The sequence below is a fragment of the Lissotriton vulgaris genome, chromosome 3_1 (genome assembly GCF_964263255.1).
Source record: "Lissotriton vulgaris chromosome 3_1, aLisVul1.2, whole genome shotgun sequence".
Taxonomy (NCBI): domain Eukaryota; kingdom Metazoa; phylum Chordata; class Amphibia; order Caudata; family Salamandridae; genus Lissotriton; species Lissotriton vulgaris.
The window spans coordinates 1,803,796,229-1,803,815,640 of NC_141689.1; the positions used below are offsets into that span (position 1 = coordinate 1,803,796,229).

At 43.8% G+C, this 19,412-nt stretch overlaps 1 protein-coding gene across 2 annotated transcripts in view; it reads left to right on the top strand.

The window, feature by feature from the left end:
• Positions 1-19,412, top strand: part of GAB1 (GRB2 associated binding protein 1) — a 299,988-nt gene that overhangs the window by 198,385 nt on the left and 82,191 nt on the right. For both annotated transcript variants that reach the window (XM_086962237.1, XM_086962235.1), the window contains exons 3-4: positions 5,283-5,505; positions 13,414-14,003. In XM_086962237.1, coding sequence (XP_086818363.1) covers positions 5,283-5,505; positions 13,414-14,003 — 813 coding nt within the window. The remainder of the gene's footprint in view (positions 1-5,282; positions 5,506-13,413; positions 14,004-19,412) is intronic.

A 19,412-nucleotide genomic window follows, 5' to 3' on the forward strand; every position in this document is an offset into this window, starting at 1 on the left:
CCATTTCCCTGGAACTTACTTGGAAACATCGCCTATTGGGCACATAACAAACTTGTCCGACAATGTCAGGCATTTGATTCATTGTTGAGTCCTGGCAAACTTTGCACCAAGTACCCACACACAAGAAACCCTTACTATTATTTTCAAGGCTTTATTTTAAGCCAATTTTAGAGATTAATTCTAACAAATGTAACAAAATATTCACTGAAGTCAATATTATTGTAGAGAGTGCAAAAGCACAGAATGTAAAAAAATTATGAAAATGGACAACATATTACGCAGTACATCATAAAGGATTTCTTACATGCCTAATCTTACTTAGCATGAAAGGTTTGCTTTTATGAGAGTTCAGTATTTTAGTATAATTATCACACATGAATACCTGAACTTCATCCATTTTCCAGTCCAAGACCGGTCTCTGAGACTAGGCCGAATTGCTATGAGATTATGGCCTTGACGCAGTTACAAAAGGAACTGGGGCACTCTGTTGTTTGTCTTGAAACAAATTAAAGTCTTCCTTTCTGTCCCTGAGAGGGCTGTGAATAATTATTTTATATCATCCAAACCCTTTATTTTGAGACACTCTTGTGCCCCATGATGTCGGGTATGAGAAATAACTTGACAATTCACTTGCACACTCATGTTAAATTTAGTATGTATTTCCCTAAGCACCTACCGTTTAAACAATAGATAAATAAATGAACTTTAAGTATGCTGTCAGAATTTTCAGTAAAAGGTAATACTCATTGTTACATGATTAGGCACTTAAATGCATCAGTCATTGCATCATCCCCGCCACCGATGACATCAGGGCCCTGCTGGACAACAGAGAAACCGCCGCCCTCATTCTCCTGGACCTGTCAGCCGCCTTTAACACGGTCTGCCACCGCACACTACGAACACGCCTCCACAACGCCGGGATCCAAACGAAGGCCCTGGACTGAACCACCTCCTTCCTCTCCGGCAGAACACAAGAGCGTCCCCCCCCCCCCTTCTGCTCCAAAGCCACCGAGATCATCTGCGGCGTACCCCAGGGCTCATCCCTCAGCCCATCGCTGTTCAACATCTACATGGCACTGCTCGCCCACGTCGCCTGACTGCACGACCAGTTTCTCCAGTTGGTGCACCAACATTATTTATATTTGGGAGGGAAAGTATTCATTGTTCAGGATTTCCAAGTAGAATCATGCATTGTTGCAAACCTGTTTGCACTCCTTAGACCTTACTTGCTGGGATATATCAGATTTCCTCCAGAACTTGATTACATGCTCATTTCTTGCAGGTGTTGATGCACTATAAAATTGGAATATCCATTTCTGTGTCTACAAAGGGCGTTTTATTGCTTGAACCATTCCATTGCTAGCCCCACCAGTCATGTTTCTTTTTTCAAGGACTCTTTCCTGTCTCTTCCCAGTCTTAATCTCCTGGTCAGTCATCCCGTTTCTGCTGTTGTCTACAAGTTTATTCTTGTGAGAGCAGCTGCTCTTGTTTATTTCTTCCAAATATATTTCTAGTAGGAGTAACCACTTTTTAGCAATGGCTCACTTTGATTCTGAAGTGCATATGGATTGAGGGTATTAAGCCTTGTCCCATATATCAGTATACTTTAGGTCTCTCTAATCAAGCCTGGTATCAAAACATGCATGTCCTTTAATTTACACAATGGCCCCCTGCACTTGATTTCATCCTTCCCTACTCCTCCCTATTGGCATCATGATTTTCTTCCTTCATCCTTCCTTCTTTCATTCTGTGGAGACTGGATATCACACACGTTGTATCATATGATTTCCATTAGATCCACCACTTAGGAAAATATTGCAGCTGATCCAGGTAGTTAAGTCATCGGTTAGGTTTATTAGTACTCAAGTGACCGTGCATCAAAGTGATTGGGATCAGGTTTATTCCCAGCAAACATTCGGAGCACTTTCCTTACATGCAGTGGAATTGCTGTTCTTTTTTGTTTGTTTGATCACAGATATGGACCATAACTTCACATCCCTACTGCCCACCTGTGTCCTAGGATTGGGCCATGGGTCTGGTAATTTTACCCTCTTTGATAGTAGACGTGTCAGTATCTCTTACGTTATCCTCCTTCCTGTCTTTTCTTCCTGGTACTTCAAGCTGGACGTATTTTAGGATTTTCACAGTTTCTAGGCTATAATTCAATTGGCAGTTACTTGAATGGCTGCATTTGCTCTTTCATACATACACTCAATATGAAGATAATGCCCTTAGAATATCAGTATTGCAGTATAAAGGAGCAAGATGTGTACAAATGGGCATGAATCTGTTTAACCCTCTTATCAGAAACTCCTAATATGTGTGTAGATGTACATCAGTGTTTTGAGGGTATTAAAGCTACCACTATATTTTGCCACAAGTTTAGCCACAATTCTGTTTAAGAGGTAGAACTGATTTGGAAATACAGCGCCACTTTAGTAGTCCGTGCTGAGGTGAAGTCTTCAGGAGAGGCAGGGCCAGTGAAGAACATAAAGACAAGGAAAGAACAACAATGTCTCCTGAAATCTTGGAATCCTTCTACTCTCCCACTGCTCCTCTGAGTGATTTTGCCTTCATAAGGAATGAAGGCTTGCACCATATGGGCCATACTTTTAAAGGAGTATCAATAGCATCTTCTCCTAAGTCAAGAACATGTTTTAGGATGATTTATTCAAAGTATATCCAGAAGACTCACCTTCTGATTGCATGACTATTTTGATGCAGTTGTCATATCCCTCATCCAGGAGAAGTAAAGTTGGGACATTTTTCGTACACTCTTTTTTTGTACACTCTTACTTTCATCATACCACAGTTGCATCTTTCTAGGTTTTGCAAGCAGTATTGTGTTTTGTAACACCAGTTGTATTCTGAAACAAAAGTCCTGTGCACACGTTAGGTTAGTATTAATAAAGGTCTATGAGAAACATTATAATGTTCAAGCAGGAATGAAGACAGGGTCAACCCCAGTAGATGTTTTTTTGGGTGAAATGTATTTAAACCTTCTTCAGAAGGGGTTCATCAAAGGAAAAACCAGCCGACACGTGTTTCGTCAATCGGGCAGTCGCCCATGACTCTTCAGGGCTGGGGATAACTGAAAGTTACGCATTAAGCACTGGGTCGTGTTACCGGTGATAATTCCAACCCGGCCTGATCGGGTTTCGCAAGCAAGGGTGGGTCAGTAGTGGCACGGATGGATGAGGGGAAACGAGGGGAGGACAGATCGGTCACTTCCCTAGGTAGCAGCAACGAGGGATGACAGGCGGGTTCAACCGTCACAGGGGATTTCTTAACAGTCCAGGAGAAGTAGGATTGAACGATATATGGAAGCCTGCTTTCAGTATCCAGTGGCCCTGCAGCTTGTTGCTTAAACCACTTACTTGTCTTCCTACACATGTATCTCACAGTCATCTAGTACTTATCCATTAACGTTCAGTGAGCGTTCCTTTCCATAAATGACAAATGTGTGTACCAACTACATAAATTAACAGGAGTCTCCTTTTTTACAACAAAACATGAACACCTTACAAGAATATGCTCAATACGCGAACACAGTCAGTAACACAGCAGTTTTATCGTTTTGTTGTATTTATTTGGCCTTCAAGCTTGTACTCATTGGTCTGGATGAAGTGGTAATGGGAGCAAAGAAAAGCAATGACTGGGGCAGTTGCTGTTACATTTAGAGCAAGGTCGACCCAACCTTACCGCTTTTCTTTTAGAGCCGAAGCCATACACCCCAAGAGCTGAAATAAATCCAGCACGCTGCACGTCAGCAGCATGGTACATTTTGAGAAAACGAGCTAAAAAGGTCCCAGTGTAGGCACCAGCGTTGCCACTACAACAAGATCCACAAATAACAGTGACGCAAGAGAATAACATGCTAAAACTGCTGTGCGACATAGGTATACGCACAATGGGGGATGTATTCCCTAGTGGCCAATTTATATCCCAGACTGGTGCCATGCTAGCAGCACATCGCACACCGCTAAAGCTATTCACTTTATTTCGATTACGGGCGGCATTGAGAGACATCTACCCCACGTTCCCTAGCAAACCACCAACACAACGTTCTTCAAATACTCCTAACATCACCTACACGTCAACGGCTGGTAACAAATCTATATAATTGCGACACAGCGGGAACAATTATAGAATGGGCTCTGCAAAGATGGGAGGACACACTAGGCAGCCCAATATCCAAAGAAGATTGGGGATACAGCTGTGCACTCGCACAACTGCTCACTTCAAATTGTAACCTACGAATTATACATTTTAAATTCTTACAAAAAAATATATTATACACCAGCACAGTGGTATAAATGGGGTCTTCGTGAGGACGACAGGTGCATATGCTGCAGCGCTACACAGGCAGACTTTAAACATACCGCATGGGCATGCCCGGATATTCTATCCTATTGGCAAACAGTGACAGGCAATCTGACAAACTTGCTAGCTGAGCAAATACCTAACATACCTCAAGTTTGTCTACTGGGAACACACAAAACTGAACAGACTAAAAGACGCAAATTGTTGGCTGCACATTACTATTGGCTAAGAGAAGAATAGCCATAAAATGGGGGAGTAGACCGGTCCCACAACATAAAAATTGGATCACAGATATGATATGATTTATTGCAAAGAACACTTAGAAAACTGTGCAGAAGAATTACCGGAAGCATCTCACCCTAAAGACGACTTGGATCCGCTCATGCCGTACCTATGGTCTATAGAAACAGACGAATAGACACTTGCCACAGAACAAAGGGCAAGGGTAGCCAACTCACACCTCGGAAAATGTAATACATGCAATAAATGTTATAGATTGAGTTTTATGCTGTACTGGAATACATATGGGATATAACTAATGCAATCTGAAATGACAGGCCAATAATACGGTATTAACAATGTACCCTGTCGCAGAAGATATGGACTCACAACAATGTAAAATGTCTGATCTGTGTATTGTAGCTTACAATTAATAAAAACAATTTAAAAAAAATCATGTAGGGTGAGGTCAATACACCTTCAGACTGTCTGGGTGGACAAATAATAAAAAAGCATATGCGATAAACCACCAACATGATCATGACACTGTTCAAGTGAAATGTTTGACCCTGATGCAGGCTAATTGTTGTTTTTTAAAAAAAATTTTTTTTAGTAAATTTACACTTAAAATACTTTTTACATCGTTTACAGTTTACTCAAATGCTTAACGAAGTAAAAAATATTTAAGTTTTGTACGTGTTGTTCTCGTTTAATAAATGTAAAATTTCTTCTCTTTTCAGATGTTATGAAGCCACCAGGCTTCCCTTTGCAACCCCCCGTTGACTTGCCGCCAGCAGTCGGTACTGCAGAGCCATGCGTTCAGGGAGTAGCAAACTTTGGAACCCTTCCTCCTCCATACCAGATGATCAACTTACCTATTTTAGAGCCCTCATCTAGCCAGTCAGATCCTCCTGACTACCTTTTACTAATCAACTGTCGTAGCACGAAGCTTCAAACTACAAGGTAAACCCCATTAATTACAAAGACGTTAAAATGCTCATTAACCCAAAATGGCTGCGGTACAGATGAGATGATCAAGGCAATGGCGAGTCTTTGGTGAGGCATCTGTCACTCTGTCGACTCCTTGCGGTGACCGGGCAGAGTTTGGACACACTAAAGGGTAGAGACAAAATCCCCATTAGAGTAGAGCAAGGGAACACTGTTAGTAATGGAAATAAACTGGACAACCCCTGAAATAAGGCTTCTATTCGGTGAAGCTGACAAAAATTGAAAATGGAATATTTGCCCATTGACTATTAGTGCTCCTTAATACTGCCGACCAAAATGATATGCTTGGCGTTACTTGGTATGTTTCTTTTCACCATTTTAATCTGCCTTTTTCCTGATTCCTCGAATGATTTCTAAAGTAGTATGTTTAAAATAGAGCACCATGTGATACCTTCTCATGCCCCCAACCCGTCCCATGCCCCCACCCAGTCTCATTTGAGAATCTGCTCACTTGCCTGACACAGGTTGATTAGTTGTTTTCAGAATGCATTTTTGCTGTCATTTTCATGATTTCATGATTTTATTGCTTGGCTCATGCTTGCTGGCTGGTTTCTAGTGTGTTCTGTGACTGAAGGACAAGTGTTTTGATCGAGTGTTAGTCTTGTAGACCAGGGTACAAGTACAGCAGGATCACTAGATGGACAGCAGCAGTACAGCATAACACTAAACTACTTGCTTGGCCCAAGGTAAAGATGTTCTCTGTTATCAGTTCATAAAGCATCATAAAATCTCTAGCAGAAATCTTTGCAAGAGAAGGTTAGCATTCAACAATTCTGTATACTAATGGGACCAACTGTTCTCAAAAGAAATTAAAGAATTTCTAGAAGGCAACAGCATCATACACCTCCATGCAGTATTGTACCACCCTAAGTCTAATATAGCTGTGGAACGATTTAACAAAACTCTGAAGGAAGGGATCCGCATAGCGAAAGTAAACAATGTTTGTTGGAGAGATTAAGTTTTGAGAAGGGTGAGTGCTTTTCAACTAACACCACATCAGAACACCCAGATGACTCTTTTGAACTACTGAAGGGAAAGAAGCCTCGTTCAAAACTTCCCCCGGCCGGGATGAAGTGGCAGAAGGGCTGGACTGAAGTTCACAATGAACCACATTGGAGGCAGCGCGAAAAGAAACTCCCAAGATTTGAGGAAAAGGAAGTATGACCAAGACAATCACACCAAAGTGATTGATGTGAGCGTTGGGGACTGGATGAAGATTAAATGCCCAAGGGACATGACAATTAGTTGAGATTTTTAAAAGCCCTGAGGTAACAAAAATGCCCTGAGGTAACAAAAATTGTTTCGCAATGTGATTAGGATTGAGGAAGAAAGAATGTGGAACTTAGGGGGAGTAGCAAAGCTGAACCACTCTGTGATCAAGGATAAAAACACAACACAGGGCAAATTGAACAATAATAGTAGGGCTGCAGTGGTAGATAACAGCCCAGATCAGGGCAGGAAGACAGATGCAAATCCTATAGATGGTACCCTGTACCGGGTACGGACCCATCCTCAAAACCACCTATGTATTTTACAGGACTATCTCACTAAGTAAGGGAAAGTTGGCAGTTTCTCTTATTATTGTGCCATCTTAACTTAATATCTTATGTGTCACTATCGCATACTAAAGTTATTTCTCTCCCTTCCATCACAGATGCATGCAGGTACTCTGACCCTGCTTCACTTAGTCCCACGGTGCTCCTTATGTTTTTAAAACGAAGTTAATTTCTGGTGTGCTTTTTAACTGACTGCTTTTTGCCCGTGCCACATCTTACCTGACTATCAGGAGCCTCCTGCTTCTGCTGTGCACCCTGGTCCACCGCGGTCTATACAGTTTGCGTGGAGGGTGAAGGCGGCTCCATTGCTCCTTCGGCCGGGGAAGGGTGGAGACAGGGGGGATTGGCGCTCTAGTGTGCCAAACCTTCATATACAGCCTGCCTTCCGGCCACGCTCATCACAGTTGCATGCAGGTACTCTGACCCTGCTTCACGGGGCTCCTTATGTTTTTAAAACAAATTTATTATCTGGTGTGCTTTTTAAACTGTCTGCTTTCTGTTCGCGCCACATCTTACCTGACTATCAGGAGCCTCCTGCCGCGCACCCCGGTCCACCGCGGTCTATACCGTTTCCGTGGAGGGTGAAGGCGGCTCCATTGCTCCTTCGGCCGGCTGGAGATGGGGCGGAGACGCGGGTTGGCGCTCTAGTGCGCTAAACCTGTCTCTCCATATCTGCAGGGCTTTCTTATCAACTTTAGGCCCTTGATTAAAAACATTGTGGCTTTTAAAGATTTTGTTCTTCAGCATTCTCCTGATTGGGTATTTGTAACTGAAACCTGGGCAAATGATTTTTTCCGGTCCTGAGCTTGTAGAAGCCATTCCATCAGGATTTCGTCTCACTAGACTGGATAGGGAGGGCTGACTGGGTGGGGGGAGCTAGGGGGGGGGGGTCTAGGTATCTTGGTCAAATGATTCCTTCACCTGTAGATCCGAACCTCTCACTTCGACGCTCGATTCATACCAGGCACTATACTTCTCGATAAATTCAACCCCTACGGAAAGCTTTTCAGGGGTCCTCTGCTATAGACCTGGTGGCCCTAGGGCCAAGTTTAGCCAGGACCTGTGCAACAGGTTAGAACCCTACTGAGAGAGAATGAATTTCACTCTTCTTGGGGATTTTAACTTTCATTTAGAAAACCAAATGAATCATGACACTCAAATATTTATGGAATGCATGAATGGCTGCAGCTTTTCACAATTAGTCGAATCCTCTACACATGTGGCAGGCCACACCCTAGACGCAATCTTTTCCAATGACCATTGGATTGTGGTGGGTGTGCCCCTCCTGTTAGCGTGGTCTGATCACTATGCTATCCCTTTTCAACTAAGAGTTACAATATCAGGAAAGTCTCAAGATGCTAATGTGAAAGTGATCAATAAGCGAAACCTTAATGTGGTTACTAATGAAGAGGTCGCCACTGCTATGGCTGATTTTCAGCACCTGGAACATCCAAGTGCTGACTCAGCTGCTGCTAACCTTTCTAAGAAGATATTAGCAGTGATGGACACACTCGCCCCCATAAAACCCCACTACTCCACTAGAAAGAAGCCCTATGTACCCTGGTTCTCTGACCATTTTCTTAAGATGAGAAAAGAGTGCAGAAGGAAGGAAAGACTCTGGCGGAGGGATCTGGCTCCCCGGGTAGAGAGTTACATAAACAATCCCTGAAGGCATACAGAGCAGCTATCATTGAAGGAAAGGGAAGTTACTTCTCATAGATTTCAGATGACCTTTCGTCATCTAAGGAGCTTTTTAACATCTTTAACTCCGTTGTTGCGCCCACAGTCTTGGAGTCGGTGGAGCCATTTCTGGCGCTTTGTGATAGTCTTTCCTCCTTTTTCTGCTCTAAGATATCTGACATTTATACCCAGTTGGAGATTTTAAATGCCAATCAGATACCCGTTGTCTTATTGTAAACCTATCCTAGTGATAGCCCTAGAAATATGACATCGGCAAGTCTCTCTGCCTATCCAAAGCTTACTCCTGAAACAGTTGAGAATTTACTTGATGGAGTCGGGTCGCCTCTGGATCCCTGCCACCTAAAGGTTTTGAAAATGGCTAAGGCGGCGCTGATCCCACATTTCACCACGGTTCTGAATTTAACCATCTTACGGGGCCAGTATCCTCTAAGCTGGAAAGCGGCAGTGGTTATGTCTCTTTCAAAAAGCCCTCACTAGACCCGTCAAATTTGAAGAATTTCCGCCCATCTCCCTTCTGCCGGTTCCAGCGAAAATCTTAAAATCCCACTTGAACTCTCATTTGAGTGCTTACTTGAGGAAGCATCAGATTCTGGATGGCTCTCAACATGGATTCAGAAGGTCTCATAGCTCATACTGCCCTCACTGCAGTTTTGGATAACATACGAGTTAAGGTGGATGCAGGTTATACCACTCTCTTGATCTTACTTGATCTCACTGCAGCATTCGATACCCTGTCTCCCCAGAGACTGCTGGAGCGTCTCAGGGGGTTGGGGGCTTGGCTTTGGACCTACTGACTTCCTTCCTGGATGAGCAGTCCCAAACAGTCAAACTGGGAAGCTTCTACTCGGAGTCTAGCCTCCTTGTCTGCGGTGTGCCTCGGGGATCCTCCCTGAGCCCTACTTTATTTAATATCTATGTGGCCCCGCTGGCAAGAGAGTTAAGTCATTTGGGCTGGAAGTTCTGTCTTATGCAGATGACACCCAAATCATGGTGTCAATCACGCAAAACGCCTCTGACTCCGCACAGAATTTTAAGAGCTGTATGTTAGCAGTCTTGTCGTGGATGGTACAAAACTATCTAAAACTGAACGGCGAGAAGACCGAAGTCCTGATATTTGGAGACCGGCCTAACATCTGGTCTAGGGAGTGGTGGCCTGACTCCCTGGGCGCCTGTCCAACTCCCATTTCCCATGGGAAAAATCTGGGAGTGGTGGTGTATGACTCCCTATCCATTAATTTGCAGGTTTCTAGGATAGTTGCCACCTGCTTTGGTCTTATTTGGATTATGAGGAAAATCTCTCAGTTCCTTTCATTTGAAGCACGCAAAAGAGTGGTGGTAGCATTAATATTGTCCAGATTGGACTAGTGTAACGACGCCCTCTATTTAGGCATCAACAAAGGCCAGTTGCGCCGCCTGCAGTTGGTGCAAAAAGCCGCTGCAAGGCTGGTGAAGGACCTCCCATACATCATTTGGTCTAGTCTTCTCTTGGGTCGTTGCACTGGCTCCCGGTGGATCGCAGAATTGTGTTTAAAAATCTCTGCCTCACTCTTAACGCATACTATGGCCTGGGCCCTTCGGGCATTAAGACCATTTTCCAACAGTATGTGCCATCCAGGAACTTGAGGTCAGCAAAATAGAACCTCCTTGTTGTTCCTAGGGTCAAAAAGATGAGATGGGGCGGGACGGCCTTTTCATTTGCGGCTGCCAGTGTTTGGAACTCCTTCCCAGATTTTCTCTCTGGGCAACAAGTACACTCAATCTTTCGTAAAGCTCTGAAGACATGGTTGTTCCCTGAGAGACTGGTATGAGTAGGAATCGGTTTTGCATGCATGTTGATCTGTTTTAGCGCCATGAAGCCCTTGGGCTAAGTCTGCGCTCTAAGTCTCACATTCATTCATTCATTCATTCATTCATTCATTCATTCATTCATTCATTCATTCAGTCCTAACTTTTGTTTCATTCCTTTTAACTGGATCATAAGTATTTTTATTGCATGTGTTAATATGTATGTATTCACTTAAACTTGTTATTTATTCAACTGTAAGATGCTTGTACACTGTTTGCTTTAACATGATCCTTGTTCTCTTTTACACATTTTGTTCCCTTATTGCCTCTCTCTAGGCTCCAATGCTATTTTGAAGGAAGTGGTGTTTGTGCTATCTCTCTATAAGGTTCCCCCTCCCTTCACTGTCAAATGGAATGTTGGGATGTGACCGTTGACAGGACTAGCAGCTTGCAACTGTCGCTGACGGTCCATCTGGGTTGTGGCTAGGGAGTCTCCAAAAAAGTCTACTTCTTTCCCACAATAACTCTGGTGGTGTTTTATATCCCATCTCACACCTGTATATCTGTGATTCTGTAAGGCTAAATTGTTTAACAGTAATGGATACCTCAAATGTGATCAATTGCCTCAAAGCCCCCTCATACCTGTTAGGTTTATTCGAAAATATTTTTGAGAGCACGACCATCCAAAAATGTAGTGATGTCGACCTCAAACATTAGTTTTGTGCCCCAGGTACCAACCTACCTGTATTGTGTCTGGTGATTCGAATACCTTTCGTCTTCCTGGAACCAGTGGAAAGGAGGTATTGTGGTGCTGCAGAAACGAAAAGACCCATGGAACATGCTATTCCAAGTGAAAGTGTTCCCACGTGATGTGTTCGCCTGATTGGGGGATAGTTGTTTACCTCTCAATATTCCGAAGTAAGGAGGAAATATGTGGGAGTAGCAGTAGTAAGTCGAGCGAACGTTCGCTGTATATCACATATATTGTATTGTTGGCCATCGTAGTTATTAATGTTTAAAGGTGAGGATAAAGACAGAGGACTAAGGGATTGGCATTTTAAATTGTATCAAAGGATTATGGTGATGTCAATTTTAATTAATAAAAATAATCAAAAAATGTTTAATGGCAGGTGAGTCCCATCAAAAAAAAACAAAGGTGGTACTAGAGATCTTTGAGGACTGTTAATTGATAATATATAAGGATACCTTAAATTATAGAGGGTCTATCTCCTAAATACGGAGTCAAGCCTATTGTCACGGGTTATTGCTTATCAGACTTAATAAACAAGATGAAAAAGTGTATTTGTTGTAGATGCATTCAGTTGTCCATCACCATCCAGGGAATCCAGCTATTCAGTCCAACGGTATTCGTTTTTAACAGTGCTTAATGTGAGCCAGTGGGCCCACCAGTACTCATTTTGGGGACCAGCACTTAAATTTCCTCATCAGACATTCACCCGAGAGCAAGAGAAGGAAAAAGACAAAAAGTGGAAAGGAGGAGGAAGAAAGACAGAAAAACTGCCACAAATGGAAAAGGCAGGAACCTGCTTGAGTGAAATAAAGGGACGGGGGTGTCTGGTAGTGGATTAAAGAGGCATGCTGCGTGTCGACATTTAATTGCATCAGCTGCATTTTGGGCACCAGCACTCATTCTTTTACAAATTAAGCACGGTTTTCAATATGAATGTTCATTATTGTTCTCTCATGATTAATGAATGGGTTTTGTTGGCATGGTTGGAAAAGGCGGGTTTTTCATATATGGTCTATCATAACTTGTTTTCATGATACACTACCAGAAAATGTATGGTCAGTTTAGTTGTCCTCCGTTTACACCTGGTATTACTACAGTATTCAGTGATCCTTGTCGTTTTGCAGGTAGTGATGCCCACCTATTTCAAACCACTGGGTCATTTGTTCATATTGGTTGCATCCATGCTATTACAGTGGGTGAGTTGCGGCAGTTACCAGATCCAGTGTGATACTTGGTTCTATTAAGCGGCAGATACCATAGGTCCCATATAAATAATGACCAACAACCTCAGCTAGATTTTTAAGAACTGTTTGTGTAGAAGTAGCATTATCTCTTGGTTTGGTCAGAACATTTAACCAGTACGTGTTGAGCATCCCCCTTTCCCGATCTCATATGAACAAAGCATTGGCAAATATCTGGTTCTGTGACCTTGAGTATGTAGCCGATACCTTAAAAGTTCCCCTAGTGCTCTGGTCTCATTACTGTGAGATGTACTGCCTACACCCCTGTACTAGGATAGTCTCTCTCATGTAGCAGTAATCATGGATAACATTTGAAAGCTGTATTGTCACTTTTGTGGCCGGTTAGAGGCATTATATTAGGTAAATAATGCATAAACTTGTGGAATGACGAAAAACAAACTACCACTAAAAAGTGAGTAGTTTAATTTGAAGGCATGAATACTATTTCTGAAAAGAGTAACATTGGTTTTGAATAGCATTGAGAATACAGTTTGATAACTAACAAATATAAACAAAAGCATATTTTGTGCGAGCATGGGGGTTGTCATGCAATGGAAACTCTAGTATTATCTCAGCATTCACATGTTGTTTTGGCATTAAAATTAGGTTGTTAAACATATGTGACTCCTCTGTTGAATAACCAGTTTTATGATGATTTATTGCATGCATCCTTCTTCAAAGCTAGTATCCAGCAATACTTATGTAGTTTCTGAATGTTGGATTGTTGAGGGCTTCTTTTACGTCCATATCTTCATGTTTTAAACATTCCATGCTTGGTTGGGTTTGTTCCACTGCCATTGACTGTACCTTTTAAAATGTTTTTGTCTAGATCGCATGCCGACTCCGTGAAATCCACCTCCTCTGAAACAGACTGCAATGACAATGTACCTTCTCACAAACACACAGCTCCCCCAGTGAGCAAGCACGCAGTAAATGGATTTTTTCAGCAACAGAGTGTATATGACTCTCCTCCTGTCCGTGCCGGTTCTGTGGATTCCAGCCTTTACCACCTTCCAAGAAGTTACTCTCAGGATGCTTCCCCAAAGACCTCTCCATCAGAAATGGATGCAGAAGGAGAGCTATATACTTTTAATGTCCCAACAATGTCTTCAGTGGAAGGTCAAATGAGGCATTGCTCTCTTAGTTATGACATTCCTCCCACACCTGGAGGTACCTACCAGATTCCACGAACTTACCCTGAAGGATCATTGTCTCCCTCCAAGTTGGAGCCTATTCTAGACGTTCCTCCTCCACGACCACCAAAACCTTCCTATTCCTCAGAGCGCTCCCCTGTAGACATTTACTGCACCACACGTACTTCTTCGGAGACAGACAGCAATTACTGTATTCCAACATCGGGCATGCCAGCATCACATAGTAATACCATTTCTACTGTGGATCTAAACAGGTGGAGAAAAGGTTAGTGTTTTTATTTATTAATGTTGTTGTCCTTCACTGCGAACTTGGCTCAGGGGAAGATACACATCTTCCCCTAAACCATATAGGTGGTGGAAGCTACTCCTGGTGCAACCTGATACAACTTGCCCAGCAAATTCGCATTCTGCCATTTAATTAAAATAATCTTACTTGCTGGAAGTAACCAGGAGATGGCCTCCCACTTCCCCATATCTGTGTGAGACAAATCGGTCTGGGCAAGAGCTACGTTAACTCATGATGAACCATAGTATCAGCACATGTAAGGCTACTTGTAATTTGCTTTGTTTTTCTCTACTTAGTATCTCCATTTCCATCTTTAGCTTTATCCTGGATCAGAGATTTAATTTGCACTCCACTATTTAATGATGGAAGACATTCATCATTCAATAGGAACAGGCTACAGAAAATCTCACAATGTGATGCCTCCCAATGATCTTCTTTAGTTCCGTGATAGCTGAATACTGACTGGCTCAGAGTTTGGTACTCTAGGTAAAGGGCAGTATACCTCCTAACTCCCCTTGACCGACCATCCCGTCACATTACAAAAATGAGAGAGCAGCATTGGAAAGCTACCTGCTTTCTCTAAAAATTCACACTAAGTACCAACCTTCACAGATTTTGCAGTATGAAATGAACTACCATGTTGATCATAGTTGAATTAGCACAAGTCGATCATACCTATAAAGTGGAATTTCGTGCACAAAAAACCCTCTCTGGTACCCTTCATGCACCTGAAAAAAAAACTGATCTGGATTAAAACCATGCTGCTCACCTATCCCACCTCAGTGTTGCTTGACCTGGAAGTTTAAGGCTCCATTCATCAAGGACTATTTTTGCCAAACTACATGACAGTGAATTAGTGTTTTCAAAGAAGCCATACATTTCCTGAAATAGCTTGTGTTTAAACCTTCAAACGTCCACTGATTGCTTATAATATGAACATTTATTTACTGAACGTGTGTTCCGTTGGCTTTTCAATTTAGCTTTAAAAGCGTAAACTGACTGTGTGGAAGGAATCACAATTTTCACAGTTGTATTTCTAAGAAACCTAGTACACGTCTGGGTGTATTAGTGGTCTAATGGCTAAAGTTTAAGCTGTTGTAATTCTCGCCTCCTCCATTTTTTGCAAAAAGTGATATGATCCTGGACAAAACGCTTACATTAACTTTGTATGAGTTACTTTAATAATTCACATAACATTAACCTTACACTCCAATATTGGTATGCAAATTATTCTTTTTTGAAATATGCAAAAAGTCCGAGCCTTTGTAGAAGTATAGGTACACTAAACATAAGAGTTTAAAAAGTCTATTTAATCCGCTTAATATCAATTTTCTCTCATAGGTAGAATAACAGTTGACCATTCAGTCCCCAGTTTGTAATAAACTACAACTTTGAATCAAGGGAGTCAAAATAAATGTAAAAAATGACTAAAAAGAAGTCTCCGATCTCGGAGATCGGGTTAATGGCCTTGAGGCCAACCTTGTTCAACAAATCGACAACTGCAAATAGCTACACAGGTGTATTCTGCTTAAGAAGGAGCAAAATATAGACCTCCAAGTAAAGTGTAAAACAGTTCACGACTTAATAAAATTTGCATCCGCCGTGTCCCCAGTGACTATGCATGAAAAGAATTACCAGAAAACTCCTTAGACTCTTGATGCCATATTGGCAGAACAGAACTTGTAATCCAATTAGGTTGTACCTAGCCAACAGACTTCTCCCTGACATACCAATCTGTGATCATTTATAGTCTGACAAAGCAACACTTAAGATCAAAGTTTGACAAAATGGCACGACTTTTAATAGTTCACAAATCCAAATATTCTAAGATCTCGTTCCAGTAATACTTGCGAAGTGAAGAACCTCCAACTGATATTCCAAACAGAAGATGAACTACGAGTGACCTCTTCACTTTGGAAAACTCAGAAAAGCCTGAATCTATACATAGACGAAGCTAAAGACACTTACCCTTACCCTCCCCCTACCCAGACTGAAGATCAGTGATCGTGATTAAATAGATGGAAGTACACCACAAGACAAACTTGATACCAGCTGATGGGAGTGAGATTGACGCCAGTGAAGAATGAGCGCTACAGCTTCTTTGTAAATACATCTGCGAAGCTAACAAGCATTTACAATGCAATGGTCTCGTCTTTGTTAAAGTTAGAGCAATTGGCATTGCAAATGTCATTTTTTTCATTTGGTTTTTTTAAAGCGATACATATATGGTATTGTCATTTACAATGGCAATAGGTAAGCATTAGAGAGTAGTAGAGTAATAGCTTTATAACTCGCACATGCGAGACCTATTGCATTTGCACACACACACACAGCCACACACACACAGCCACGCACACACACACAGCCACGCACACACACACACACAGCCACGCACACACAGCCACGCACACACTGAGTAGTCCATACCTTTTCACAGGTACATATAGGAATTAAAGAATGGGACAGAGACAAACCCACCAATGGCTAATTTGTTCAACATGAAACCCAAGATCAGGAGAAAGTAGCCATATGCCCACAGCAAGTCATTATGTTAATTAAAGTCACCCAGTGACACAGCTAGAAAGATTAGCACCTGCGTCAGGGGGGGTCATTAACCCCTTTGCTGCGGCGGCAATTCCGCCGCAGCGCTAGGGGGGCGGGGGGCCGAGCGGCGCTCGCATGCTCGTGACGGAGCCGCTCCGTCACGAGCCGCGGTTGAGCTGTGCTCGTGATGGAGCGGTTCCGTCATGGCCCCGCCCGCTCAATAGAACGCGCCGCGCAGGCGCGAAATCAGCGCCGCGCCGGCGCGGCGGCAGGGCCATGACGGAACCGCTCCGTCATGAGCACAGCTCAGCCGATGCTCATGACGGAGCGGCTTGTTCTTTAATAAACCAACAATGCCCAACTGCTGGTATCACACCAGTGCAGCCTGTCGCACATTCCAAGAGTGGTGATGTAAAATCACGCACGGCACTCACCCCCCCACGAGGTGTCCTAGGTACATCAGTGTGTGGTGTGTATCTGGTCTATTTAGTCGGTGGTTGCAAGGGGAGAGGCACGATTTTCCCCACACACCAGCCCCGAGGTGAACACTTGCTTTTGATAAGCTCTCTCAAGCCGTATATCTAGTTTCCAGAATCAGTTTTAAGGTCACACATAGACAGTACAAAAGTCCCAGCAGCCGCATGTGGGAGGCATAAGGGGTCTGCTGGGAGTATTTAAGGAAAGGTGTATAACCCCAGTGTGCACATTTACAAACACTTCCATTACAACTGGGATTGTCCCTATCCCGCAATTTAGAACCGTGTGTGTGGAACCACCAAAAGGCATTTATTATGGGGGAAGGGTGCTTAAAAAAGGCCCAACGACAAACACTTGGAGCATATGGGATGGGCATGAGGTTTGCCCTAGCGGGTACAAAAACTGTGCGTTGAAAGTGAAGCAGAATATAACCGATCAGTTGAAAGCTGCATGCCTGTTGCACGGTGTGTGTGTGTGGGATGGGGGTCGTTGCTAGCCTTGGGTATTAATGCTGAGCGGGAGCAGGGCCGGCTGAAGGTCCAGAGTCCCCTGGCGCCCCAGTTTCCATCAAGACCACCGACTCCCCAGACCTGTAAGACCAGCCACGAAGGAAGTCAACCCCCCCCCAAATCTGAGCGGGCACACTTGCAGTCTGTCCCGAGATGCAGGCTGCCAAGCCAAGATCCACCACCATCCACAGGGTGGCCATGCTGCCGGCGGGTGGGCGAGGGCCGGTGGGTGGGGTGTCTGTCCAGCCGCCGCTCCTCGCCGCTCTCAGGCTCCTCGCCCGGTGTTTGCTCGGTTTTTGGCTCCCTCATACAGCTCCTGGCGCCGGTGTCACACTGCCTCACTCCCCCGCGCTGGGAAAGTTCCCTGTCAATGTGTTGCCAGTCTGGGCTACTCCATTCTTCAGACTGATGGGGGTGACCAAGCTCGCCGAGAGGATCATGTGTGAGCAGTTCAGGTGAGGCCCACTGTCCACCTACCTACCTACCTACCTACCCACCTTTCTTTCCGTCTATTACAATACTCAGAGCTTGAAGTGGGCTGGGTCTCAAGGGGTCTTAGCACCAGCAGTTTTTTAAAGGGGACCTCGAAATGCGTCTCTATCGGGTTCTGTTTTGAGCCCTGGCTCAGGCGGTCCGTTTTTTTCCGGACTGCAGTGACTGCAGTTTGCTGTCACTGTAGTCCGGAAAAAACTGCCAGGGAGTAAAACAGCCCGATAGAGACCCATTACGAGACAGCAGGCAGACAGTCATCTCTTGTAAGGAACCACAGAACCAATGAATGAATTCACCAACTAAGTAATTACTTAATGGATGTACATCGAGGCAGCAGAGGGCCTGGACCTATCCCAATCTGGTTTCAGGCCCAATCACAGCACTGAATCAGCCCTCCTCTCCGTGACCGACAACATCAGGATGTCACTGGATAGGGGGGGGGTCAGTGATCTTAGTACTGTTAGACTTGTCCGCTGCCTTCGACACGGTATCACATGAACTTCTTCTCGAAAGACTGAGTGATGTGGGGGTAGGAGGAACGGCTCTATCATGGCTGCAAAGCTTTCTTTCTGGCCGAACTCAAGGTGTCAGATTGGGCTCCCATTCTTCACCCTCAAGGGTGTTAACTAAGGGAGTGCCACAGGGCTCGTGCCTTAGCCCCACGCTTTTTAACATTTATGTGGCCCCCTTAGCAAATCTGATAAGATCTTATGGATTCTCTCCGGTGTCATACGCTGATGACACCCAGCTCTTGTTTCCCTTTCAAACTCTCACACCGGCAATTCAGTCAACCTTTGCGGATGGGATGAGAGCAGTAGCGCATTGGATGGCTCAGAATTTCCTCCAATGCAATGTGTCCAAAACCAAGGTCATGCTGTTTGGGGGGGGGGGGCGACTCTTCTATGGTCCCCAGAATGGTGGCCCCTGGAGTTAGGCCCTGTCCCCAACCCCAAACCAATAGCAAAAAACCTTGGCGTCAAACTAGACCAGGCGCTCCTGCTCAAGGAGCACACCACTCAAGTGGCAGGTGCTTGCCTCCTCGTGGTGGGGCTACTGCGACGCGTTTTTCCATTTCTGCCAGACAATCATAGAAAAACACTCATACAAACCCTTATAATAAGCAGAATGAATTACTGCAACGAACTATACTTATCGGCAAATGAGGAACAGCTGGATAAACTTCAGGTTGTCCAAAATACGGCAGCTAGACTGGCTCTCAATGCCCCTCCCAGAACACCTTCCTGTCCTCTACTCCGCCAACTTCATTGGCTGCCAGTAAAGCAGCGTATCAAATTTAAAATTTGTAGTATGATACACAGATGCGTGTTTGGAACTAGCCCCAAATACTTAAAAGAAAAATGTGTAC